At 29.6% G+C, this 27,267-nt stretch overlaps 5 protein-coding genes across 6 annotated transcripts in view; all 5 read right to left on the bottom strand.

The window, feature by feature from the left end:
* LOC123262672 (free fatty acid receptor 4-like) overlaps nt 1-27,267 on the bottom strand; it is a 106,243-nt gene that overhangs the window by 20,125 nt on the left and 58,851 nt on the right. The gene's annotated exons all lie outside the window — the stretch shown is intronic.
* LOC123263925 lies at nt 9,431-10,323 on the bottom strand. Its single transcript, XM_044726971.1, has 4 exons — nt 10,144-10,323; nt 9,929-10,059; nt 9,674-9,844; nt 9,431-9,596 (listed from the first exon to the last, which is right to left on the bottom strand). Exons 1-4 carry the CDS (start codon nt 10,321-10,323, stop codon nt 9,431-9,433), a joined length of 648 nt encoding a protein of 215 aa, XP_044582906.1.
* On the bottom strand, nt 14,118-15,041 carry LOC123263924. The gene is made up of 4 exons (XM_044726970.1): nt 14,830-15,041; nt 14,615-14,745; nt 14,361-14,531; nt 14,118-14,283 (listed from the first exon to the last, which is right to left on the bottom strand). The coding sequence occupies exons 1-4, from the start codon at nt 15,007-15,009 to the stop codon at nt 14,118-14,120; spliced, it is 648 nt and encodes a 215-aa protein (XP_044582905.1). The 5' UTR covers nt 15,010-15,041.
* Nucleotides 19,175-20,818, bottom strand: LOC123262675. Of its 2 annotated transcripts, XM_044725010.1 has the most exons (5): nt 20,612-20,818; nt 19,698-19,828; nt 19,454-19,621; nt 19,244-19,382; nt 19,175-19,191 (listed from the first exon to the last, which is right to left on the bottom strand). In XM_044725010.1, exons 1-4 carry the CDS (start codon nt 20,801-20,803, stop codon nt 19,244-19,246), a joined length of 630 nt encoding a protein of 209 aa, XP_044580945.1. In that variant the 5' UTR covers nt 20,804-20,818; the 3' UTR covers nt 19,175-19,191. The 2 variants fall into 2 exon arrangements, with proteins under 2 accessions (XP_044580945.1, XP_044580946.1); XM_044725011.1 differs by lacking the exon at nt 19,175-19,191 and having other exon boundaries at nt 19,227-19,382.
* LOC123262677 (apolipoprotein D-like) lies at nt 22,280-25,437 on the bottom strand. The gene is made up of 5 exons (XM_044725012.1): nt 25,257-25,437; nt 25,015-25,209; nt 24,810-24,940; nt 23,852-24,022; nt 22,280-22,502 (listed from the first exon to the last, which is right to left on the bottom strand). Exons 2-5 carry the CDS (start codon nt 25,186-25,188, stop codon nt 22,337-22,339), a joined length of 642 nt encoding a protein of 213 aa, XP_044580947.1. The 5' UTR covers nt 25,189-25,209; nt 25,257-25,437; the 3' UTR covers nt 22,280-22,336.

The raw sequence follows: 27,267 nt of genomic DNA, 5'->3' as shown, positions 1-27,267 counted from the left end.
GAAACTGATACGTCATACGGAACAAAATTAATTTTAAAAAATAGAACTGCAGTCTATAGTTCGATAAAATTTTTCTTCCAGATTTAAAATATCATTTAAGAGGGTAAATCATGCATGAACAGTTCTTGTCAGCTGATATATGGAGTTTTAATCCTTTTCTATTAGGCTAGAACAGACATGATCGGACATGGAAAGGTCTGAAGCAGGCATTAGCGCTTCAGACATGAACAGGCATGGACAGGTCTGAGCATATTTAATACTTCAGACATGAGCAGGCATGAACAGGCTTGATCAGATCTGATCAGGTCTGAGCATGTATTAATGCTTCAGACATGAGAAGACATGAGCAGGCATGAACAGGCTTGATCGGGTCTGAGCACGTATTTAACAGTTTCAGACATGAACAGGCATGAACAGACATGGACAGGTCTGATCAGGCCTGATCATACATGGACAGGGGCTGATCAGGTCGGATTTCAGGCCTGATCGGAGTATGAACTGGGGCCTGAATCAGTCCTGATCATTTTTCCAGGCAAGTGCAATATCAAGCGTTTGGGTATGGAATTAGCGGAAAATTGCAGAGATGGCCTTTAGGGTCCAACCGTTTTCCTAATTTTTTTAACTATTTTTAATTAACGTTAGATTTATGACATTAACCATTAAAATAATAAAAAATCAATCTTTTAGTCCAATATAGTGAACCACATCAAGGTTTTAATCGTTACAATAATAAAAATTTGTAAGTTATAACCCTTATAACAATTTTGGCGAAAAGCTTTTCAGGAATTTTATTTTTTGGCAACAGAATTATTCTGGGTGACAGCAAAATCATTTTGTAACAGCAAAAAATTATTTTTTTCTATTTTGTTATGCTTACAAATTGATTGATTTCGGGATGTTTATACAACTATATTTATTCGTTACTACAACATATTTTAGGTTATCCGATCTGGTCTTTTAACAAAATCTTTTTTATAAGCTTAGTTGAACAGATTTTTTAAATATAACTCCAACATAATCTTGATACATTTCTCAATCTTAAAACTACTAAAACTACACTAAGAAAACCGTTTGTTGGACTCAAATGCGCAGATTTATTTGAAATAAATCAAAAATATTTATTTAATGTTAACAAATTTCTTTCATTTAAATATATATTACTTTGAATTAAATACTACTTCGGTTTTGTTTATTTAATTGAATCGACTCATTTATTTCATTCAAATATAGATTTGTTAACTATTAACAAATCTCGCTTTAAGTAAATTACGCCTGATGCCGCTACGGTCACCACTTATTTTATTCCGTTAGATTCCTATATTCCAGTGCATTGTCTTTTATTATTATTAGAATTCTTTTTGATACAAATAAATAAAATAAATAAATATATATGCATGCTTAGATAAATATGTATTGGAATAGTTTACTAATAGACATTATTAATTATGATACTGAAGTTAGCAGACATCTGTCAATCTTTTTAATTTTTATTACAGGTCAACGATAAAAAACATATTCAAAAAAAAATTAGGAAAACGGTTGACCCTAAAGGCCATCCCTGCAACATCCTGCTAGTTTCATACTTTACCGCTCAAAATTGCATTTATTACGTTTCTGAGCTCTTTGAGCTCAAAAATATAATTTTCGTATCATTTTGAGCTCTCCGAGCTCAAAAGTCTGGTAGAAGTTTAATAAAACACTAATTTTTGAATTTTCAAACCACAATAACTTTTTAATGAACTAACAGATTTTTACGCGGTTAACGGCATTCGATACAGTCTTTTGAGCCTCATGGAGAATTTTTGAGTTTAATTTGATCGAACCAGGAATTTCGGAGTAATTCCGAAAAAACACTTTTTTCGGTTTTCTTTCGTCAACGATAACTCACGAACGAATTAACCGATTTTGACCGGACCGGCGGCGATCAACGTGGTTTTTTGATGTTAAGAACTGATTAGTTTTTGGAATCGATCGGTAGAGCCGTTTAAAAGTTATTCCAAAAAAACCACATTTAAAAATTTTTTTTTTCGTAGTTTTTTTAAGATTTCTCAAAATCTACCGATCCGAATCGGTCCAAATTGTATTCAAAATCTAAGTTTGGTCAAGCCCTTTCGAATGACAGAAACCTCGATCAAATCGGCGAAGCCGTTCAAAAGTTATGAGAGGTTTACATACACACACACACACACACACACACACACACACACACACACACACACACACACATTCCCGTCGCGGGAATAGTCAGGGAAGCTTCCGAGGACCTCAAAACGTCAAGATCTGATGAAAACTCGATTTTTGGAAAACGGGGTAAAAACAATAACTTCCCGATTTTTGAAAATTTTCAATTTTCTTAGCGAAAAGTTAAAAAAGTTTGCACTTGTAATTTTTTTCAATTTTTTGACGTGGAATTTTTTAATTAAAATTTTTTCATAACAATTTTACTGTTATAAAAGTCAAAAAAATTTACAGATGTCTGTTAATTTATAATAAGAAAGTTAGTCGACATTTTCAATTTTTTTATTTTGCTTAATGTGTTAAATTAGAACTAAATAATATTTTTTTTAATTGCATTTACAGTTTTGAGTTTTAAGTACTTGAGTTTAACTGTCTGTGTTTAAAAATTTTTAAAACTTACTTCTTCCAAAAATCCGCCAGGAAGGGAACGTAGTAGTTTATCCTGAGGGTACAATTTCTTATAATTTTGAAGTTTTTTCTTATTCCTTTTGAATATTGCTGTCCGTGACATTCCTCGATTCCCGCTCATTATAAGAATAATTTGGTAGCTGAAATAAGATGAGAATATTTTTCATTTACAATTCCCAGTCATTTAAGGTAGTACGAGCACCAAGGCAACTTTTGATAAAAGGCTTGAAATTTTTTTAATATAAAGTTTAAATATGTCTAAATAAATTCCGAAAATTTGAAGGAGATTGCCCGATTATTTATTTAAATAATTAACTTTGACGTTGAGCAATTTAACATCGGTCTTATGGGATAACCTCCAAACATAGATACATTTCTGTATTTTTCTCGGAAAACTGTCGATGAATATTTTTAAAAAACTTATGGATGAAAGTAAATATATTAGTGAAAAAATTTAATTCAAAAATTTACACTTGCCCGACTAATTAAAGTGTATTGATTAAAAGAAAAATAAATGCCGCCATTAGCCAATGTTAAATGTATATCTATATATTGAGAAAAATCATATGGTTGCTGCTCTCCCCGCTCGTACTTCCTTAATCTATATAGCATTGTAAAATACGGATGAATTAAAGCATATTAAAGCAAATACCGATGAATTTTATTTTGACAATAAGAAAATAGAAAATTTCCTCTCATAGGAAAAATCTATTTTTTGAATTAATAAAATACTGGAATTCGTTTACTTATAATTATGTTATTTTTTTTACTAATAAAGAAACCAATTTTGTTATGAGAGAATGAAGACTGATACATATTTTCATTGTTTTACACTTATTTCAAAAAATATACACCTCACTCATCTTGATTATTTTACAAGTCTATTTGAACATTTTTACATTATAGTTCCTTTTCTTCATTTCTTTAAAAATATTTTCTACTTCAAGACATTATTAAAAACAAAATTTCGTCATTGTTGAAGTTAAGGAGTCATAAGCCAACAAGTAATTTTAAAATGTGTGTGATGAACAAAAGATATTTTTTGAAATAATCATAACACTCAATTTATAAAATTAACAAAAACTTAAAATGTTCATGTACACTGTTATGTTAGTAAGAACTTATAATTTTTACGATCTAAGTATTAATTGAATTGATCAAAAGTAATATTTACAGACAAAATAAAAACAGATAATCAAATAGTATTATGAAAAGACTAGAATTAAACTAAAAATTTGTTAATTTTAATTTTCAATATATAACGTGAGTGTTATTAAAATGTATATTGGTAACTATTAAAATGTATATTGGTAATTAAAATGTATATTGCATATATATTGTATATATGATAACCTCGTGATCTAATCAAATGAGTCAAAAGAAATGTGAATACAAAATATTTTAATTTTGAAAAGATCTATAATCTATATACCATGTTATAGATCTCATAAGGGTGTATAATTATTATGTGATTACGGTACTCGGAAACCATAAAAGCGAATAAAAAATATATTTTTGCCATTTACATAATTATGATCTAAAAGTATAATACTCACTAAAAATTTCAAGTTTTGGAAGAAGATATATTCGTTAGTAAAAAATAAAATCTAATTTGGATAAAAATTTTTGAACAATATAAAAAAAAACATAAAAGTCAGCAGACCCTTGACGTTTTAGATGTTATTCAAGGAAGTTCGAGCGTAACTTATGAGTCAAAATAACGATTAAATTTTTTTTTACTTTTAGTCTTCCCAATATTCGTCAAAATCCTTTATTTTGAATTAAAATAATTTGAACGATTTAATAATCTATAATTTTTCCTTATTTTATAAAATAAAGTAATAAAACGACTTTCGTATTTATTACTTGCCGGATTAAATAAACAGATTTGGCAACAGCGCGTTTGACTACACCAATTACAGAGACGTGCATGAGTGTGTGAGTTAGATATTTCTCTCTCTGTAACTATATTTCTATCCTTTTTTTTTCTCACCTGTTGATGCAACGTTGTCAAATCTTTATTTGAATAAATAGCTGACGATAAACGAGTTAAAAACTTAAAATTTAACTTTAAATACTTCAAAAACTATATCGGTAATGTATTATTATTAAATTTTTTTTTATATTTTACAACAATCCAAGTTTCTTGTGTATAGTTTTTTGTTCGTTAAAGTTGGGAGGTTAATATTGAAAAAAATAATTAAAGTCTCAACTAAAGTTCGTCCACCATAAGAGCCCGTGTATAAAAAGATGAAAAATGTGATTTTTGAAATTTAATCTCTAAGCAACTAAACGGTGAATCTTTTTAAAATTTTGGGATTAGAAAAATGACATTTATTTATACGTATACTCAATTTCAAAGCTCAAGGTTGGAAATTATTTTTTATATTAAATTCGCTCGAACCTCCTCAAAAAACAAATTAGTTTAAAAAAATTATTTCTAATAAATTGAATTAATAGTTCTTTGTGATTTTTGCATATCGAATTTTTTTATATTTTTTTTTTTGTGATATTAAAATTAGCTGACAATTGTCAATTTTTTAAATTCTTATAATAAATCAATTACAATAACAAAAATGCTTTTCTACAATTTTCACTAATTATTTTTTTTTTATTTTTACAACTGGAATTTTTTATTAAATTTTTTGCTTAATAAATTTCATTGTTATGAAATGATTAAAAAATTTCTAATTGTCGTCAACTTCAGTGTCATTTTTTTTTGTCTTTCATTTGTTAAAAACATTTTTTAAATTATGAATTATCTCTTATTTTTATTATCACTAGAAAAAAAATTAAGTAAAGAAAAAAAAATTTTTTTTTTGCAAAAAAAACATGGTGAAAAAAAATTTGCTCACATTGTACATTTTTCAAATATCTACGATTAAAAAATAATTTTTTTTTAATCCGCCAGTAAGACAGCCAATACCTACCCCGGAAGTCATAAAGCTGTTAAACAAAATTTTCAATTAAAAAAATTTTTTTCAACTAAAATACTTTCAAAAATGATTAAGTAGATTTCTAATAAAAAAAATGTTTATGTATGCTTATGTCTTTTCAACGGTACCTAATAGATATAATCCCTTATAGTATCTGTAACACAACATACAGAAATGTCTACTTTTTTCTGGAAATTTTTTAATATAGCAATTTGTAAACAAACTTACCTTTCTACTGGAAAACAAATAAACAAAATTTTTATAATTTTGTTTGCTATAGTATATAATAACAATAGTTGGGTACACTTACGTAGTAAAATACTATGTCACTAGTAACAAAATTGAACCACAATATTGTGTTTTATAAAAATTTTACTATTATTGTAATGGCTGACGCAAGAAGTATTTTTAGTCACAATGGCTTCTTCACTCAAAATCAGGCAGTACTACGCGACAACCATACGAAGTCGGCTTGAGCGGGATGTCGAGATGTTGAGATAGAGTGGGCCTGAGCAGAACTGACTGCGCATATCTCATACACCTGAGGGACTTACAAGTGTGGTAGTAGTGTGTAGAAGAGAGAATTTTCTCGAACTTCAAACCTCACTGTAATCATTTATGAGATACACAAAGTATCATTTAGCCGATATCGTTACATATAAGTGAATTAGTTTTTATCCATATACATATATATATATATATATATATATATATATATATATATATATATATATATATATATATATATATATATATATATATATATAGTAAAAAAATTTTTTAATTTATTAAATTATTTTATTGGAGTACAGATTGCACAGAGCTGAGAAATTTTGAGTACAGTTTTGTTTTGCCGAATAAAATATTGAATAGAGATTTTTAAAAGCGCGTCAACACTTATAAAATACTATTGAGTAAAGATTTCATAAAATACAATTGGTACTGAGTAAAGGTAGTTTCGAGTAGTGTAAGAATTGAGTAAAGATTTTTTTTTATTTAATTTTTGTGTTGAATACAGTATGTCGCAGAGTTGAGTAATCTGGAGTAAAGATGTGTAACTGCCAAAAATTAAAGTATGATTACAGGGAGACTTCTGTAAATTGTTTTTAAACTTTGTGAAAATGTATTTAAAATAAAAACGCCGTGCGGAAATTAGATAGAATTTCATGTTTCAATTTCCACTTTATGACGAAAGTCTCAAATTTTCCGTAAATTCTAAACGCGCTTTACATAGCTTCAGCACATTAAAATTCAATGAGTTACAACTGTTAATAGCGCATGTACAGTTTTATTTCAATACTGAAAGCGCTCCAAAAAATTTTTTAAACGATGAAAGTTGAAACTTTTAAAAAGATTATTATTATCTTTTTTTATTTCCTCGCGACTTTGAATTTTCTGTGAAAATGGAACAATTATATCGTGTACTATTTCCATTTGAACACGGCAATTATATGGTCCATAATAATGCATTGTTTATCCCAAAATTTTTCTAAAATAGTCAAAAATAACGTTTCACATAAAAATTTTTATCTTCACCAAATGAGAGTACATTATCCTGGTTAAAAATATGAATTGAAAAGAATTGAGTCTATGTAAATATATATCTAAATGTTCATTTTGTGCATATACAGTTTTCATTGACTAATATTTTTTCATTTCTTTGTAATCAATTTTTAACCAGCGGATACACTGTCAACTCGTTTTGAATACTCCGTTGAGACACTAAGTGTCAACAGTGCATAAAACGTTTATGAATGAAACGAATGACCAATGCAAACGTGATGTATATGCGAGAAAAATTATGACTTTGCTGAAAACTACGTTATAAGGCAAATGAAGGCTCCAACAATCTCGAAAATAAGCTTGGATGAATTTTTATCGATTCAAAAAATTTATTAAATTTAATAATATGATGCTAATTTTTTGAGAATATTAAAAATGTACACCATGTTATGTAATTTCAATAGATATTATAAATGTTAGATCATATGAATTCCAAATTCGACCAAATGAATTTATCACATTATCTTAGCGCATATGAACTTAGACAAGTTTTTCATTACGAAAGTCGCAATAAAAGCCTAAAATTAGTGAAAGATCAATATTGAAGCACATTCAGTGGAAATTTGGTGTTTGGAGATTTGTGAAAAATGTAGCTGAGGTTTACACCTGTGTTACACCGATGTGTCAACATTCGGTTAACTCCGTATAAACACCAAATTTCCACTGAATGTGCTTCAATAAAAACCTAAAATCTGTGAAAGACCAATATTAAAGCACATTCAGTGGAAATTTGGTGTTTATACGGAGTTAACCGAGTGTTGACACATCGGTGTAATATAGGTGTAAACCTCAGCTAAATTTTTCACAAATCTACCGTGTCAATACGGCGTTTTTTCGGTAGAAACTAGGTGTAATCCATATTACACTGAGTTTACACCGTTACACACCGTGTAAACGGATCCGCTAGGGCTGGGCTGTCCCAGTCCCAAAATTAAAACTTTAAGATCAAATATTAAGTTATTCGTCAATAATATATAATTTGGTCCATAATGTTCATAAACTTAATTAGTTAACTAACAATATTCTTCAATAAAAAGTATCGAAAGTTAATTTGTTTCATTAAGTTTATTAAACCAAAGTTTGTCCCAGGCATTTTAAGATCAGTCCCCTGCTAGAAGTTCAAAGCCAAAAAAAAAATCCAGCGTGTTATTTTACCTTTTGTAAGGTTTATAAGGATCTAACTAGCCTTAAGTTAATAACCATAGGGCTGTTAGCGCTTTATCGCCATTTTATTTAGTGTCAAAGCACCGTTTGTGCTGGAAATATGTGTCTGGGCCACTTTAAAACTCAGTCCCCTGGCAACTATTTTTGTTTATAATTTATTTATAAAATTGGATCCATAAGTCTTAATATTATTCTAATTAATGTAAACATTCATTGAGAACTTGAAAAGTTGAATGCATTGAAATAGTTTGCTTGATTTTTCTCAATTTGATAAAAAAAATCAGTCCCCTGGCAATCAGTCTCCTGTCATATTATATGGCAAGAGATACACAAATATAGAAAAAGCAAAAATTAATTCGGCTGTTTATTTATTATAATTAAGCTGATAGTTTTGTAGCCCTTGTTAATTTTTTTTCTAATAAAATCAAAAATAATTTGGTCGGACAATTTTGTACAGATTTAATTTTTATATATTATACATATATTAATTATTAAGCATATTCTATAAACTCACATTAAGATGATCCTCTCCACATTCCTTTCTCAATCCTTTCCTACCAACATCCTGTTACGTGAATGTGGAACGCTTCACGTAATAATTACCGTAACTCCTATTCTTTCCCGCTTCACAGCATTATTTATATTTATAAAAATGTGGAACGCTTCACGATTTTGCGTGTCATCCATATATAAATATAAATAATGCTGTGAAGCGGGAAAGAATAGGAGTTACGGTAATTATTACGTGAAGCGTTCCACATTCACGTAACAGGATATTGGTAGGAAAGGATTGAGATGATGTGTTAATTCCTGAGGTAACTACACACTTCAGGCGAGAATTCTTAGAATTTTTATTGGTGATAATTTTAAAGAATAGATCGATCGAATTAAAAAGCAATTTTCATTAGTAATTGTCATTAAAGTTATATTCGAGAAGAAATGTCTTCGATAAGTTTATCCAATTTTGTAAAACTTATAATTAAATGTTGACACACGAAATTACACTAAAATAATGCCTGAGGTAAAAATAGTAAAAATAGGGCAAAAAAGGAAATAAAACTTTGTGAAGAGTACAAGAATGTTTATTTATTGATTAAAAAATGCTACAGAATATATGAAACTTAGCTATCGAAATCGAAAGATGAATAAATTCGGCAACACCCTGCAAGATCAATCTTTACCATTTCTGGGATCGTGAGATTATATCTCGCAAATGCTTCTTTCATCAACGCACTGATGTTATAAGGCTGTGCTGGTTCTCGTGAAAACACCCAGGCCTGTTCAACGCTGCAAAGTATATTAAACGATAACTAATTTCTTCTTTAAAATTGTTATTAATATTCAAGTTAAATTCATCGACTTACTGTCCGTTTCCGCGATTTTCGCACGCCCAGGCTATCGCGTAATCTTCGTAACTGAAACCAACGCCATAGTATTGTCTAGAAAGCTGGCCTATAACTGGAAGCCGGTAGGAAAAACCCGTTCCTGCAATATCATCCACTACTTGGGCAGTCGTTGTTGAAGTGAAGGACCCTCTAAATAATTAATCATCAATAGGGTATGCATTCCCTTAGCTAGAATAATATGGATAATAAATAGTAAATGTAAATAGTACTTACGAAGTAGGAGAACTCTTGGTTATGATTCGTGAAACATTGTTAACTGGTTTACCCCACAGCATTTTTTGACATTCATCCACACTGTCGTAGTTATTAGCGCTGCGTTGGACTTCGTACCATATTCCAGCATGCTAAGAAATCGAAAAGGTTTCAAACCGGACTAGAGTCAATAACTAATACCTCAATCTTATCGTTAGTTATGAAAAGTCACTTACCCTGGTGAAGTCAATTGGATCGACATCTATAACAGGACATGGACCGTTAATCACAAGAGGTGGCTTCGGGTAAGTTAAAGCTGATGCTCTCGAAGAAGATTTACTGCAGGATGATGCTGATGATTGATATTGAGCGAAAGCGCCAGAAGTTAAACAGGAAAAAATCACAAGAATCAACATTTTCAGGATAAACTCGTCAATGTTTGTGAACAATTATTGTTCCCTAGTATTTATAGCTGTCTTGAAGCTTTATAACAGGTTCCAGGTGTAAAATATTTTAATAATATCTTGCTGTCCATTTGTTAAAACAACTCTATTTGCTGAGATATCTGAATTAACAAGATTATGTCTCAACTCATATGATAATTAGACACGTCAAGTGCTAACTCGTGTATAAGAATAATGATAAGAATTTAGGCTGCATTCGAAAATATTCTGTCTCAAGATACATAATTAAGAAATGACCTTGTATCTGGTGAACTATTGACATTTTTGAAGATATAAGCTCATTCCGATGTTACACTTATCAAGAGCTTTCATTTGAATACCCACATGTATTTTGATATATTTTTCATGTATACATATATCTGTACTAATAATTGGAGAGTCGGTTTTTTTGTCCAGTTCTACTGCGAAAACTACTGAACCTATCGGAATAATCCTTATACTATAAGATGCAGCGTGTTTCGGAGAAGGTTTTAGTATATGATATGTTGGTGATTACTTATCCGGATCCTACATTTTTAACTTCCCGCTAAGAAAATCGAAGATTTTCGAAAAATCGGGTAGTTATTATTTTCACCTAGGGATGGAAAAAGCGCGCAAAGAATCGATTTTTGACTTTGGAATTGATTTCAAGTTTTTCGATTCTTGAAGTCGATTAATCATCTCTGATAGTCGACTTTTCTGACTTGAGTCGACTTTTTAGAAATTTAGTAATTCTTGCATAAATTGTTAGATATATTTGTATTTTATTAAATTATGATCGTACAAACATACTTTTTGAGTTTTTAACATGTTATAGAAAATATTTTATGATCAAATTGCATACAGTTTGACATTGAATAATAAAATTGCATTTTTAACTAAAAAAATATAAACTCATTTAAATGTTGAGGTCATAACCGACTTCTCAACTGGATTGCAATTAGACCTGCACGTAAAAATAACCGTTCGCAGGGTACAGAAGTTGCAACTATTGACAAGTACTTTTTACCTACACTCCATAGATAAGGAAAAATCTCTATCACATAGATTGCACTTAATTTTACTTTCGTTGTTAATTTTTAAAAGTCTGTAAAAAAGTCGAAAAAAAATCATCGAGTAAAAGTCGATTCTAATCGATTCAAGAGAGGCTCAACTTGATTCTGAAAAGTCGATTATTTTCAGATAAAAGTCGATTTTTGACTAAAGTCAGAGTCGACTTTCCTATCCCTATTTTCACCCCGTTTTGCAAAAATCGAGGTTTCAACAGATCTCGATGTTTCGAAGCCCTAAGAAGCTTCCCTGACTATTTTTACGATGATGTCCGTACGTCTGTGTGTGTGTGTGTGTGTGTGTGTGTGTGTGTGTGTGTGTGTGTGTGTGTGTGTGTGTGTGTGTGTGTGTGTGTGTGTGTAAACCTCTTATAACTTTTGAACGGCTTGACCGATTTGATCGCAGTTGGAGTCATTCGAAAGGTCTTTGCCAAACTTAAATTTCAAGTAAGTTGGATCCGATTCGAACCAGTAGATTTCGAGAAATCGCAAAAAAAAGTTGTTTTTTTTTTTTCATTTTTTTTAAATATCTCCGAATTGGCTGAACCGATTGACCTCAAAAACTATTCAGCTTTTAACCTTGAAAACTCGCATCGATCGCCACCAAAAGCGTCAGAATCGGTTGATGCGTTCGTGAGATATCGTCGTCGAAAAAATCGAAAAAAGTTTTTTTTTGTAATAACTCCAAAATTTTCCATCGGATCAATGTTTTTGTTCAAAATTATTTATAGAGCTCAAAAAACTACATCGATTGCCGCTAACCGCGTTCAAATCGGTTAATTAATTCAAAAGTTATAGCAGTTTGAAAATTTAAAAAATCGTGTTTTATCGAACTTTGATAAGATTTTTGAGCCCGAAGAGCTCAAAAGCATAGGAAAGCTATCTCTTTGAGCTCGGAGGGCTCAAAATAACACGTCAATTGTATTTTTGAGCTCGAAGAGCTCAAAAACGTCATAAGTGCAATTTTAAGCGCTTAGTTACGAAATGAGCGGGATGTTGCAGGGATGGCCTTCAGGGTCAACCGTTTTCCTAATTTTTTTGACTTGGAAATGATGAATTTTTATTGTAACTAAATTTATTCTATTCGATTGTCATTTGTTTAAAATAAATTTTTTAATTCTATTAGTTATGTTTATATACTAGGCAGATTTCTTCATCTATGAGACCTGCAATTTCTTTAACTGAAACTTTTAATGCTCATTGCAAATTTTTTTTTTCATATTAAATATTATTAATTTTTGTAAGAAAGACACGGGAATGTTATAATGATTGCACATTGAAAGTTACAATGAATATTATCTAGAATAATTACATGGATAAAAGATGCATGCCAATTCGACAGAATTTGGAATCTGTGCAAGTCAAAACAATCCTCTAATTAAATTTCAAATCTAAATCTAAAAAAATTTATAAAAGTTTGGAAAATTCAAATGAGCATGCCTTAAGCGCTCATGTCATACATAAATTATTTAGATCATAACAAAAATTATTCGTTTTTAATTTGAATTTTCCCGCGAGTAGTATTATCCCCTCTGTAGGTCGAGCTAAAGAAAAATTTTAACAGATGATAAAACAGTTAGTAATTATACCATCATGTATGTATAGTTTCTGCTTGTTTATAGTTATTTCAATTCTGTTTATGAAAAATAATATATATGGCTGCCGAAATCGCAGAAAAAGTCACCGAACTGACAATCGAAAAAAATTAACTGTATCGAAACGGAATTATTTTGACACACAATTTTCACAAGGGTTTTGATAAACTTTCTCAGGAATAAAACAAAAAAAAAATTAAATCGTGAAAGTGATTTTTGACAAAGTTGTGGTGTTATCAAGCCCAGTGCTCCCGTGAATACCACACTCTTATTCATTTAATTCATCAGAAAAACGAGTTTTTTCTAAGAAATCTTATTTAATCGATAAGAACATTTTTTTAACGTGTTCTGTAGTTACTATTATTTATTTCAATATGCTTTTTATCCATAATTTTTTTCGTTTAAATTATGAAAATCACGTTTTAATCGAAATCACGATTTTTAGGCGAGAGTAGAGCATACCTGCGCGCTTCGCGCTTAAGGCATGCAAATGCAATTCTATAAAGTGCTCAGCGGAGCGGGCGAGTAATAGCTAGTATAATATATATAAATATATGAAAAATTGATGTGGGTACTCAAATGAAAGGTCTCGATGAGTGTAATGTCGGTTCGAGCTTATATCTTTAAAAATGTCAATAGTTCACAAGATACGAGGTCATTTCTCAATTATGTGTCTTGAGATAGAGCATTTTCGAATGCAGCCAAAATACTTATCATCATAAATTGACTATTGGTGTAAATGATATGAAACCTTGAAAAGGTACAAATTCAAGTCGAAACCTTTCCAATGACACTAAATTTCACTAAAAAAATCGATTTTATCACATGACTATCCAGGAGACAAAATTGTTCTTATTTTCTTAATAATTTAGATTATTATTATTGTTTTTTTAACTATTATTGCCGGCCACATGAAAATCATGTGGTAGCCACATGAAGTAAAAGTTATAATTAAATGTTGATACACGAAATGACACAAAAAAAATGCCTGAGATAAAATTAAAAGGCGAAAAAGGTAATAAAACTTTGTGAAGAGTACAAGAATGTTTATTTATTGTTAATTTATTGAATGTTTATTTAGAGTTTATTTAATGATTAAAAAATGCTACAGAATATAAGAAACTTAACTATCTAAATCGAAAGAAGAATAAATTCGGCAACACCTTGCAAGATCAATCTTTACCATTTCTGGAATTGTGAGATTATATCTCGCAAATGCGTCTTTCATCAACGCATTGATGTTATAAGGCTGTGCTGGTTCTCGTGAAAACACCCAGGCCTGTTCAACGCTGCAAAGTATATTAAACGATAACTAATTTCTTCTTTGAAATTGTTATTGATATTCAAGTTAAACTCATTAACTCACTGTCCGTTTTCGCGATTTTCGCACGCCCAGACTATCGTGTAATCTACGTAATTGAAACCAACACCATAGTATTGTTTAGAAAGCTGGCCTATCGTTGGAAGCTGGTAGGAAAAACCCGTTCCTGCATCATTTTGCGCCACGTGGGCAACCGTTGTTGAGGTGAAGGACCCCCTAAATAATTAATCATCAATAGGGTATGCATCCCTTAGCTAGAATAATATGGATAATAAATAGTAAATGTAAATAGTACTTACGAAGTAGAAGAACTCTTGGTTATGATTCGTGAAACATTGTTAACTGGTTTACCCCACAGCATTTTTTGACATTCATCCGAACTATCGTAGCTATTAGCGCTGCGTTGGACTTCGTACCATATTCCACAATGCTGCAAAATCGTAAAAATTTCAAACCGGACTAGAGTCAATAACTAATACCTCAATCTTATCGTTAGTTATGAAAAGTCACTTACCCTGTTAAAGTCAACTCGATCGACAGCTATAACAGGACAATGACCCTGAGTCACAAGAGGTGGCTTCGTGTAAGTTAAAGCTGATGCTCTCGAAGAAGCTTTACTGCAGGATGATGCTGATGATTGATATTGAGCGAAAGCGCCAGAAGTTAGGCAGGAAAAAATCACAAGAATCAACATTTTCAGGATAAAATCGTCAACAATTGTGAATAATTATTGTTCCTAGTATTTATAACTAGTCTGAAGATTTATAACAGGTTCCAGGTGCAAAATATTTTAATGATATCTTGCAGTCCATTTGTTAAAACAACTCTATTTGCTGCGATATCTAAATTAGTCAGATTATGTCTCAATTCATATGATAATTAGACACATCAAGTGTTAACTCGTGTATAAATAATATATCAATTCAAAGTATGTTCTAACTTTAAATTTTAATTTAAAATCCTATCTGCGAACTGTATCGGTAACTATTTCAGTATAAAAACCCAAGTATTTTCAATTTAATCAATGATGTACTGATAAAGAAAATATCTTTATTCAAGAAGAATATTCTTGCTCCAAGAAAATTATTTTGAAGAGAACTAGTTGTCTTATTTAAAGAAATTCTTGTCTTGATTTCATGTTTCTTGGAGTGAGAGATCTAATCACTCCGATCAATAACATTTTTACGAGGTTCAAGACTATATTATCTTCGATCGATACAAGTGAACTCTTTATTCAAAAACAATTCTCTTCAATAAAGAATAATTTTATTTCATTTCAAGAATTATTGATTGTTGATTCAAGAACAAATTTTTTTATTTATAATGTTATAAGTTTAAGTCAGAAAAAAACTTTGAAGTAAAAAAATTTGTATTTCTCGATTTGCCGAAAAATATTTATTAATACAGAGAATAGCAAAAATACTAAAATTTATATGCTTAAAACAAGTAAAATAATATGTTAATTCTCGAGTCGCGCCATACTTGGAACAAGTCGGTAATATCTTGAACCAATGTTACCGTCTATCTTAATCCAAGAGAAAGAAATTCTTGGGCGAAGTTTTGTATATAACTTATTCTAAAACAGCCAAGTTTCTTGATTCGAGAATCAATTTCTTAAGTTAAGAGAATTGAATTACTTAAAACAGAAATGACATTTTGAAGAAAAAGTCTATTAAAATACTATTCAATTAATTACACTGCGTATTAAAATACTATTTATAAAATAGTTAGCGCTTGATGTGTCTAATTATCATTTGAATTGAGACATAATCTGACTAATTTAAATATCGCAGCAAATAGAGTTGTTTTAACAAATGGACTGCAAGATATCATTAAAATATTTTGCACCTGGAACCTGTTATAAATCTTCAAGCTAGTTATAAATACTAGGGAACAATAATTATTCACAAGCGTTGACGAGTAAATCCTGAAAATGTTGATTCTTGTGATTTTTTCCTGTTTAACTTCTGGCGCTTTCGCTCAATATCAATCATTAGCATCATCCTGCAGTAAAGCTTCTTCAAGAGTATCAGCTTCAACTTACACGAAGCCACCTCTTGTGACTAAGGGTCATTGTCCTGTTATAGCTACCGATCCAATTGACTTCAACAGGGTAAGTGACTTTTCATAACTAACGATAAGATTGAGGTATTATAGTTATTGACTCTAGTCCGGTTTGAAACCTTTTCGATTTCGCAGCATGCTGGAATATGATACGAAGTCCAACGCAGCGCTAATATCTACGACAGTGTGGATCAATGTCAAAAAATGTAGTGGGGTAAACCAGTTAACAATGTTTCACGAATCATAACCAAGAGTTCTCCTACTTCGTAAGTACTATTTACATTTACTATTTATTATCCATATTATTCTAGCTAAGGGAATGCATCCCCTATTGATGATTAATTATTTAGAGGGTCCTTCACTTCAACAACGACTGCCCAAGTAGTGGGATATTGCAGGAACGGGTTTTTCCTACCGGCTTCCAGTTATAGGCCAACTTTCTAGACAATACTATGGTATTGGTTTCAATTACGTAGATTACATGATAGTCTGGGCGTGCGAAAATCGCGGAAACGGACAGTAAGTCGATGAATTTAATTTGAATATCAATAACAATTTTAAAGAAGAAATTAGTTATCGTTTAATATACTTTGCAGCGTTGAACAGGCCTGGGTGTTTTCACGCGAACCAGCACAGCCTTATAACATCAGTGCGTTGATGAAAGAAGCATTTGCGAGATATAATCTCACAATCCCAGAAATGGTAAAGATTGATCTTGCAGGGTGTTGCCGAATTTATTCTTCTTTCGATTTCGATAGTTAAGTTTCTTATATTCTGTAGCATTTTTTAATCAATAAATAAAAATTCTTGTATTCTTCACAAAGTTTCATTTCTTTTTTCGCCCTATAATTTTATCTCAGGCATTATTTTTGTGTAATTTCGTGTATCAACATTTAATTATAAGTTTTACAAAATTGGATAAACTTATCGAAGATATTTCTTCTCGAATATAACTTTAATGACAATTACTAATGAAAATTTCTTTTTAATTCGATCGATCTATTCTTTAAAATTATCCCCAATAAAAATTCTATGAGTTCTCGCCTGAAGTGTGTAATTATTTCGGGAATTAACACATCGTCTCACTGACATATATATTGCTAAATAAATATCGGTATTGATACAAGTGAATCGAAATACGGCGATTTATGAAATCTTAAATTTGAATCTTAAAACATTGAGCCGCTTTAACGATTTTAATATTAATATCGCAATACTTGCACTTTAAATATGAAGTTTTTAATTTCAAATAATTCTACTACTCTTCATGTTATGTCTTCTATGCTAGGTTAGATTTTTTTCAATCTCCGTATTTTTAAAAACAAGCCTTAGATATATTCTATTTTTTTCCAGGCATACAATTTAATATACAAGAATTCTTCTTATATTTAAATAAAATTTAATGAATATTTTAATATGTATATAATATTAATGAAATAAGTAATCGATAGCAATTTTCTTGTAATGAAGTTCATAATTGAAAAAATTTTTTTAATAAATATAACTTTTATTATAATTATCACCTGAGGCATACAATTGCCAAATAGATTGTCACATCAATGTTCTGGCGTATTAAATAATAAGAATTGTTTAAACAAGTGTACCGTGAACTAACACGTAAGTTTGTTCAGTTAAAAATATAATTGTCCAATAAATTTCGATATTTTTTTAAAAATTTTATGTAATTTTTACATACTCATCTTCTTTAAAAAATAAAAATATTTTTTTTTTCCTTAAATAAAATTAAAAAAATAAAAATAATTGTAAAATTTACATTCTGAAATTTTGAAGAAACGTTTTTTATTTTTTTAGAGATTTTTTTTTTAATATTTGAAAATAAATGAAGATAATAATAATCGTCCTTTTTAATCACTATAAGTTTTATTATAATTCAATAATAAAAATTCATAATTTATAATATTCATACTGTCTTCAAATATTGACTACATAATTTTTTTTTCTTAATTAATAAACTTATATTTAGTTCAATAAATTTTTGTTAAATAAATATTATTGAAGAATTAAAATGAAGAGAATAAATTTTTTTATTGAAAAGTAATCTATTTTTAAATTAAGGTAAAAACTTTATCGTCGAAAACTAAAAAATTTTATTGAATTAAGAAATGCAACTCACAGCTCAATAAGTAAATATTTAATTAAAGAATATTAACGTTCTCGGCTGAAGAATATTCATTTTTTTATAAATTAAAAATAACGGAAATAAATACCCAAGGTAGGGCTCGAACTCTGCTCGGACCGGACCGACTACAACCACACAAGCCGCTCAGCCATAGCATGATAAGCGGACAAGTTACGTATTTATTGATATATTAGTAATAATTAATTTTGTCGGCATTCTAAACGCGGCGCTAAGGTCTAATCATCGAAAGCCAACAACATCATGCTCTTGATTTTAGTTATTTGGCTTTTGAATAAGTAAAATATCTCTTGCGTTGATAAATTTAATTTCATTGTCCAAAACATTATTTTATATTGAAATATATAAATAAAAACTATTTATTAAAAAATAATTTTACTCTATTTAATAATTAAAAACTTTTCAATCAAAATCTTCTAAATAAACAACAAAATATTCTTCAATCAAAATTTTTTTTGTCTTCCTAAATATTTTCAGTCAGCAATATTGTACTTGAATCACGCCATTTTTTTAAAATAAATATCATTTTTAAGAGTTTGATCTTGAATCAAGAAAAAAAATTTTTGGTCTAAGAAATTGTTCTTGATTTAAGTAAACTTTAATTTTCCATAGAATATTTTTTTTAAGAGAATTAAAATTACAATTGAAAAAATAGTTGTAATAAAAATAATTTTTTATTAAGCTCATAACATTCCTTGTTAAAAGTTTAAACGATACAAAGTGAAAGATTATGATCGTACATCTCAGGCACAGTGAGGTTATATTTTGCGTAAGCGTCTCGCATCAGCGCTTCTATCTTGCACGGCTTTTTAGGTTTCCTTGCAAATATCCAGGCAGTTTCAATGCTGTTAAAATCCAAAAGTTTATTAATTTTCTTCCAAAAAAATAATAAGTATTTTTAAATTAATTAACTTACTGTTTATCACCGCGATTTTCACAGCCCCAAACAATGGCATAGCGGCGATAATTGATAGTAAGAGGAAAGTACTCTTTACCGAAGTTACCGACCGTCGGAAAGTCGTAGTTAAAAAATTGGGCTTGATTATTTGCTTTCACTACAGCAGTGGTCGTAGAATTCGATTTTCTTAATTATAAATAACAAGTTTAATAAAATAATTTGATCCAAAAAAATACAGAAGGTAAAATAAAATTATAGTTACGAATTTGCTGAAATTTTTGTAGTTATTATTCGTGAAAATCCTTTGGTTGGCTTGCCCCAGGTTAATATTTGACATCCTTCGCCGTCAAAATTATTGACGCTGCGTTGAACTTCGTACCAAACTCCTGCGGTCTAAAATAATGGAAATTTTTAAGGTTATGGGCCCAGACTTGAGGAATTACATGGGTTTCCTACGGAAAAAATGGCCTATATTCAACAATTTGTTTTTAATAGAAAAAATGAAATATTTTATTCAAACTTTTTACTGTCTTAAAGATATAAGTTTAATAAGAGATTACTGAAATTAAAAAAAAAAAATATTAAAAACTCTGCCAATGTGACGTCATTTCCGGCGAGCCCTCGGAAAAAAGATGCGTCCGCGTGGACAGTAGAACTCCTAGCAGGATTATTTGAAATGAAAAAAAAAATATGCCCTTTAGTTAAGACTTCAAACTAGGTCTTGAACGAAGGAAAAAAAAAAAAATGAAAATTGGATTTTTGGCAGAGGTTTTTACAAAAAAAAATAAAAATTTGGTTAAAATTTCGCGGCATTTTTTTTTTTAAATAGTAGTAATTGAAAAAAAAAATCCTTCGTTCAAGACCTTGTAAATTATATCTCGAAGACCTGTCTGAAATTTCATCAAGATCGGTTAAGTAGTTCTCGAGAAATCTTGACAACCGTCTTTGAAAACATAGTTTTGAGAAAAACGCGTTTAAAGTTTTGAGTGACAATACAACAGCGCCTTGAGCGCGCAACTTTTTAAAACTGTATCACCTTAACTATTATTCGGATCGATTTGAAACTTTAGGACAATATTCTAGAGATGTTGTAGAATTTAATAAGCCAAAAAAAAAATCGATTTTTTGAAACCGTGAAACTCATGTAACTCCTTAAAAAAATATTTTAATACTTACCTTGCAGTAGTCAAGCGTAACTCCGGTTATTTGAGGACAAGGACCATCGTAAAGAATAGGAGCTTTAGTTAATGAAGAAGCGTGAGATGAAGATGACGCTGATGATGATGAAGAAGCGTCGCTAGAAGATTGTCCTGATGTTTTGGTAAAAGCAAACGCCGTTAAGAAGAAAGTAATAAAAAAAGTCCGCATTTTTTGAGTTTTAAACTTCGACATTTGCAATTTGATCACTTATGACCTATTGATTTCATTTTTATATCAAAAGTCTTATTTTCTTATCTAAACGGCAATATTATTTTAGTGATTGCTTAATGTTTGATTTTATAACTTTTATGATGAAATTTTTTTATAAATATTCTTTATACTTTTTATTACTTGTTAACAAAATTTCAAATTTGAGAAAAAAAAATTCGGACGCAAACCGGGAATCGAACCCGGAACTTTTGGGTACGTTCTAAGAGCTGTTTTAGTTAAGCTATCATTTAAAGCACTAGTTGCAAAGATAATTTATTAAATTATAATGTTGTTGATAATTTTTTTTCCCAATTTTGCTATTAATGTTAAATTTAATGGAAAAAATTTGAAAATTAATTTAGAAAATTGAAAATTTGTTGGTATTTGAATTAAAACCGAAAAATTTACAAATCTTAAGTGATTTATCCAAAATATATATAATATATTTATCTATATTCACCTGTTGAAATAATTATATTTATTCAATGATGAAATATGGTTAAAATCCGTCACTCGGTAATTAAAATTTTAAAAACGTGAAAGAGTAAATCAAACATTTTAATAACTAACATTTATATAAGTTAATTAGTATTTTAATATTGAATATTTATCATTTATATCAAGTGTTGATTGGATGATTCATATATTAAGTTATTAATTATTTTGGAAATAATAAGATTTTAGTTGGAATTTTGCAAGCGGAGAGAACTTGAAAAGTGCACGCCTCATAATGTTATTTTAATTCTCTGACAAGTGGGCGTTTCTTAAGGAGATCCAAGTACCCTCCTAGTATAAAAAATGTCTATAAAAAAAGACGTAGAAATACTTTTGTTATCTTAAAATTAATTTTTAAATTAATTGATAACATTTTTGAGGAAGTTTCCGAAAAATTTACTCATTAAATAATTATTAATATTTAATTGACTAATAATAAATATAGCACTCTGAATTACCGGTATACATTTGAAAACACCGCAAGAGTTCCCTACCTTAAAATTTATTCATGTTTACTGTCTAACTAAAATGATTAAGATCTTCTAGCATTTAAAAAACCGCGGTTACTTATGCTTTGGGTAACTGCGCAAGCGGTGTTGCCAAGTCAAATACAAGACTTTAAAGAACGCAAGTTCCGAGTAATTTTTCATAAAAAATATAAAATATCTCCGTAATACGTTCGGAAAGCTCCTTTTTTTATTGTTTTAATCGAAAGCTTATTATTTTTTCAATCAAATTCAATGATAATAAAATTTTTTTTTAATCGTTAATTGCATTAAATTCTTAACCAAATACCGGCTGGTGGTATCTCCATTTACCTGCATGTAAAAATTACAATTATCATACCTAATTATTTGATTAAATATCCCGGAAACCTACGGTTTTTTAATTTAAGACTTAAAATATCACGGATGTGGGAGTAAAAATTAAACATATAAATTTATAAATAATATAACTTTTAATTATCTAAATTTTTACATATTTTAATCATTTAAATTAACTGCAAAAATCATACGAAGAATAGTATTCATCACAATCCGACAAATTGTGAGTGATCATCTCCGGTACTGTGAGGTTATATTTATCAAATGCCTTTTGTATCAGCTGATCTATGTTTTTAGGTGATTCAGGGCGTCGTGACATAACCCAAGCTGTTTCCACGCTGAAAAGTTTATGAAAAAAAATTAATAAAAGAAAGTTATTAGAAAAAATGTAACGCCACCTGTTGACAATATATTTTACTATATACTGAGTGGAGGAGGCTTTGGATGAAGGGCGTGTTAGCGTAACGAGCAAAGTGTGTGTGCTGACACACAAGTCCCAAAAGTCTTATCCACTTTTTTGATACACAAATAACGTAATCAACAGAATATTTTAAAGAATAGTAAAAATAAAAGGTTTGGAAAATCCAAAAGTCGGCTTCGCCTCGGACGTTAAAATTACACCCTTTTTCGGACATTCCCGCCATGAATCTTACCCTCACAATTCTTGAAATACCGTAAATTTTCGGTATTAATGCGTTTACCATAAATTTACCGTTATAATTCTGAAATAATACGGTATTTCTGTGGTCATTTTGGCCTGTTTTTTTACTATAGTTATACAGCATTTTGACCGTACTTTCGCTGCAAAGTTCAGAAATAATACGATAAAATTACCGTAAAACTCTAGAACTCTTACCGTAAAAAATCTATGGATTAACTATAATATTACTATAATTTTACAATAATAAAATCATATTTCTACGGTAAAAATACCAAAGATATACTGCAATTTTGCCGCGTTTATACTGATATAATTAAAGATATAATGCTTTCTACCGTAAGATGGACGGTGGTGTTTATTACTCCGTCGGTCTTATTAGGTGACTGAGTAAATAGGTACGGATAGTGTCTCTGATAGCTCAACTGGTAGAGCCTTCGACGTGTAACTAAATGATCCGGGTTCAAATCCCGGTCTGGACTAAATAAAATGAAAATAATAATGATAATAGAGGAATTAATTTATCAACCGCTTAAAAATTATTCATCATAATTTATAATATTATAAAAAAAAATTTTAAGCTATTGAAAAATAGTAGTAAAGCAGCATATTTTTTGTATTTTACCGGTAATAGAAAGTAGGGATCTTCTTTTCCGGTTTTTTGCTGCAATAGTGCCGCAGATATACAGTAAATATGCGGTACATTGACGGTTTAAATGCTGTTAATATACCATAATTTTTCTATTGTATTGCCGTAAATATTCTGAATATATTTAGTAATTTTTTCGTAATGATTCGACAAAAAAACTGGCTAAAATAACTGAAGTATTACGGTAAAAATACAGCATTTATATCGAATAAATACCGAATCTTTACGGCATTTCCAAAACCGTGAGGGTAAGCTCATATCGCAACATCGTCGTTGTCAGAAAATCGCCACTTTGCGGCCATATGATATAAATCACTATTTCGATCGTAAATCACTCTTTGAGTCGTGCAATAAATATTAGCCTTAATATAAAAACTTACTGTCCATTTCCTCGATTTTCGCAGGTCCAGAGTATCGAGTAGTTTTTGTAATCGATATCAAGAACCAAATGTTCTTTATTAACGTTTCCTAACACTGGAGTACTGTAGGTAAATCTTGTTCCTTTTTGGTCTTGTATTACCCTCAAAACTGATGTTATAACACCGTTAGACCTAAATTATTTAATTTTATAATAATCTTCTAAGATAATAGTACCAATTAAAGGGTTACATGGGTTTTCTCCGGGGAAAAAATGGCCTATTTTCAACAATTTTTTTTTAATAGAAAAAATGAAATATTTTATTCAAACTTTTTACTGGCTTAAAGATACATGTTTAATAAGGAATTACTGAAATTTACAAAAAAATATTAAAAACTCTGCTAATGTGGCGTCATTTCCGGCGAGCCCTCGGAAAAAAGATGCGTCCGCGTGGACAGCAGAACTCCTAGCAGGATTATTTGAAATGAAAAAAAAAAATATGTTCTTTAGTTGACTTCAAACTAGGTCTTGAACGAAGGAAAAAAAAATGAAAATTGGATTTTTGGCAGAGGTTTTTACAAAAAAAAATAAAAATTTGGCTAAAATTTCGCGGCATTTTTTTTTTAAATAGTTGTAATTGAAAAAAAAAATCCTTCGTTCAAGACCTTGTAAATTATATCTCGAAGACCTGTCTAAAATTTCATCAAGATCGGTTGAGTAGTTCTCGAGAAATCTTGACAACCGTCTTTGAAAACATAGTTTTGAGAAAAACGCGTTTAAAGTTTTGAGTGACAATATAACAGCGCCTTGAGCGCGCAACTTTTTAAAACTGTATCACCTTAACTATTATTCGGATCGATTTGAAACTTTAGGACAATATTCTAGAGATGTAGAATTTAATAAGCCAAAAAAAAATCGATTTTTTGAAACCGTGAAACTCATGTAACCCCTTAAAATAAAATTGTATCTATTATAATTACACTGTTGAATAACTCTTGTTAATAACTACTGAAACACCCTTGACTGGTTTCCGCCACTGTACTTTAGCGCACAAATCCGAACCATCGTAATTGTTCGCGCTACGTTTAACTTCATACCAATATCCAGCTTTCTGAAGAAATTTCATTATTATCTTTGTGTATATATCAAAAAATTTGGCTTACCTTCTTTTTATTTAAATCTTACTTTTTTTAAATCGACGGGTTCTACTACCACATTTGGACAAGGTCCTTCAGACAATGAAGGTGTTGTAGTACCCGATGATGAAGATGATGATGATGATGAAGATGAAGAGGATCCAGATTGAGATGATGTAAAAGCGCCGGCGATTAAGCAGAAGAAAATCAAATTGGCGAACATTTTTCTAATAATAAACTTTTGCACACTTTAAATTAGAAATTAGTCTACTTGGTTCTTCTGATTTTCGAAACGATTTTGTCTTTCTAATAAGATTTGAATCCTTGAAGCAGTATATATGTGCTGTAATGCCCCTTGATAAATATCAAGAATTTTTTATGCTAATTTCAAAGTTAAGATAGTGGTATTTACTAATTAATATTCTTAATAAGCAATTAATGCTGCACATTTATTATTAGCATTAATAATACTGTTCTTACGAGTATCAATAGCCCTCGTTATGTAATTACCACGCTTTGTAAAAAATCCTTAATTAAAATTCATAATTTTATCGTTCATTGGCTTTTTTTTAAAAATTAACTGACCTGTTAAAATATTTTACATTTTATAGTGATTCATTGTTAAAAAAATGAGCAATGTAATAAGAATTTTATATTTTAACTGAAAAAATTACAATATTGTTTATTTTATAACGTAAAAATATTTCTAATATTTTTTTCAAAGCCATTTGAATTGTAAATTAATTTAAGTAACTATTGATAAATATGACTTGATTTAAGAAAAACTTTTTCTTAAGAAGGGTTTACATTTTTCCTCTCTCCCGCCCTCTATTGGACAAACGAAAGTATCTCTGTCATACTTGTACAACAAATGGAATTTTAAAACGCATTTTATGCATAAATAAATGAAAATTTTCCAAAAAAGCGCTTCGCTTTTCTATAGATAATTAAATTATCTATCGAAGAGCGAAGCGTTTTTTTTCGAAATTTTATCACATACATGAGAAAAACACGTTTGAAAATCAACTATAAACCGCTCTTAAAAATGTCATTCTTATTTTAAGAAATTCAATTCTCTTAAGTTAAGAAGTTGATTTTCGAATCAAGAAACTTGGTTGTTTTAAAATAATATATCGCGTTACTAAAACCATAAGGGCGTATCTCAAAATATACGCCCTTATGGTTCTGCAGAACCATAAGGGTATATACAAAAATTTTTTTTGCTCCAATCAATGTAAAAATGTTGAAAATATTAACATCTATGGAAAAAACGAAAAAAAAAATTTTTTTTGTAATACGCCCTTATGGTTTTAAGAAAACATTTTTCTAAAACCATAAGGGCGAATCCTGTTTTTTCGGTTTATTATCAATTATGGGTCAGAGTAAGAAAAAAAATTGCAAAGGTAATAGAATATCACTCCACAACTTGATTTATGTCAACAAATATTTATTTAAGTGAGAAAGCTAGTAAAAAATTAAGGAAAAATAAATTCATCAGAGTATTACTCCAATGCCATCTCCATCGTCAAGATCATCTGTGTCTAAGATTATAAAAGTGAAAAAAAAGATTTCTTAATTTTTTTTTTAACTAGATAATGACAAAAAATTTATAAACTATGACCATGGCTGAAAATCAAACTTCGATAATACCGATGATATTTTGTGGGACAGTGCCTGATGTATAAAAATGATTTAGATCATCAAACTTGCTTCAAGATATTGGTATTGAAGAATCATAACAATTCTCAAGAACAAAGTTCTTTTTGAATGATTTTTTTAAAATTCCAGTTCTTAATGGCTTACAAAACTCTTTTGTTAATTGTAAATAGATCTGAAGTAAAAAAAAAATCGATTTTGAAAAACTTTGAGGCTAATTTTATTAACTTGAAGACATACCGATTATTCTCAAGTTGTTATGAATTTATTTTTTCTTAATTTTTCATTCGTTTTTTCACTCAAATAAATATTTGTTGATATAAATTAAGTTGTGGAGTGATAATTTCTATCACCTTTGCAATTTTTTTTCTTACTCCGACCTATAATTGATAATAAACCGAAAAAACAGGATACGCCCTTATGGTTTTAGAAAAATGTTTTCTTAAAACCATAAGGGCGTATCACAAAAAAAATTTTTTTTCTCGTTTTTTCTATAGATAATGTTTTCAATTATTTTACATTGATTGGAGCAAAAAAATTTTTTTATACGCCCTTATGGTTCTGCAGAACCATACGCCCTTATGGTTTTAGTAACGCGATATATATAACTTCGCCCAAGAATTTCTTTCAAGTGTTCTAAACACTG

This window comes from Cotesia glomerata, linkage group LG4 (assembly GCF_020080835.1).
Source record: "Cotesia glomerata isolate CgM1 linkage group LG4, MPM_Cglom_v2.3, whole genome shotgun sequence".
NCBI lineage: Eukaryota > Metazoa > Arthropoda > Insecta > Hymenoptera > Braconidae > Cotesia > Cotesia glomerata.
The sequence above is the reverse complement of the archived record's forward strand: the minus strand, read 5'-3'. Positions and strand labels throughout refer to the sequence as shown.

Excerpts from the sequence above, each read along its gene's own strand:
- LOC123263925 (XM_044726971.1), bottom strand. The coding sequence starts at position 10,323 with ATGTTGATTCTTGTGATTTTTTCCTGTTTAACTTCTGGCGCTTTCGCT. Across the intron at positions 9,845-9,928 it reads ACCAAGAGTTCTCCTACTTC|AGGGTCCTTCACTTCAACAA; the intron begins GTAAGTACTATT and ends TTAATTATTTAG. Across the intron at positions 9,597-9,673 it reads GAAAATCGCGGAAACGGACA|CGTTGAACAGGCCTGGGTGT; the intron begins GTAAGTCGATGA and ends TATACTTTGCAG.
- LOC123263924 (XM_044726970.1), bottom strand. The coding sequence starts at position 15,009 with ATGTTGATTCTTGTGATTTTTTCCTGCCTAACTTCTGGCGCTTTCGCT. Across the intron at positions 14,746-14,829 it reads ATCGAGTTGACTTTAACAGG|CATTGTGGAATATGGTACGA; the intron begins GTAAGTGACTTT and ends ACGATTTTGCAG. Across the intron at positions 14,284-14,360 it reads GAAAATCGCGAAAACGGACA|CGTTGAACAGGCCTGGGTGT; the intron begins GTGAGTTAATGA and ends TATACTTTGCAG.
- LOC123262675 (XM_044725010.1), bottom strand. The coding sequence starts at position 20,803 with ATGCGGACTTTTTTTATTACTTTCTTCTTAACGGCGTTTGCTTTTACC. Across the intron at positions 19,829-20,611 it reads TTACGCTTGACTACTGCAAG|ACCGCAGGAGTTTGGTACGA; the intron begins GTAAGTATTAAA and ends CCATTATTTTAG. Across the intron at positions 19,622-19,697 it reads ACAAAAATTTCAGCAAATTC|AAAATCGAATTCTACGACCA; the intron begins GTAACTATAATT and ends TTTATAATTAAG.
- LOC123262677 (XM_044725012.1), bottom strand. The coding sequence starts at position 25,188 with ATGTTCGCCAATTTGATTTTCTTCTGCTTAATCGCCGGCGCTTTTACA. Across the intron at positions 24,941-25,014 it reads AACCCGTCGATTTAAAAAAA|AAAGCTGGATATTGGTATGA; the intron begins GTAAGATTTAAA and ends AAATTTCTTCAG. Across the intron at positions 24,023-24,809 it reads AACAAGAGTTATTCAACAGT|GTCTAACGGTGTTATAACAT; the intron begins GTAATTATAATA and ends TAAATAATTTAG.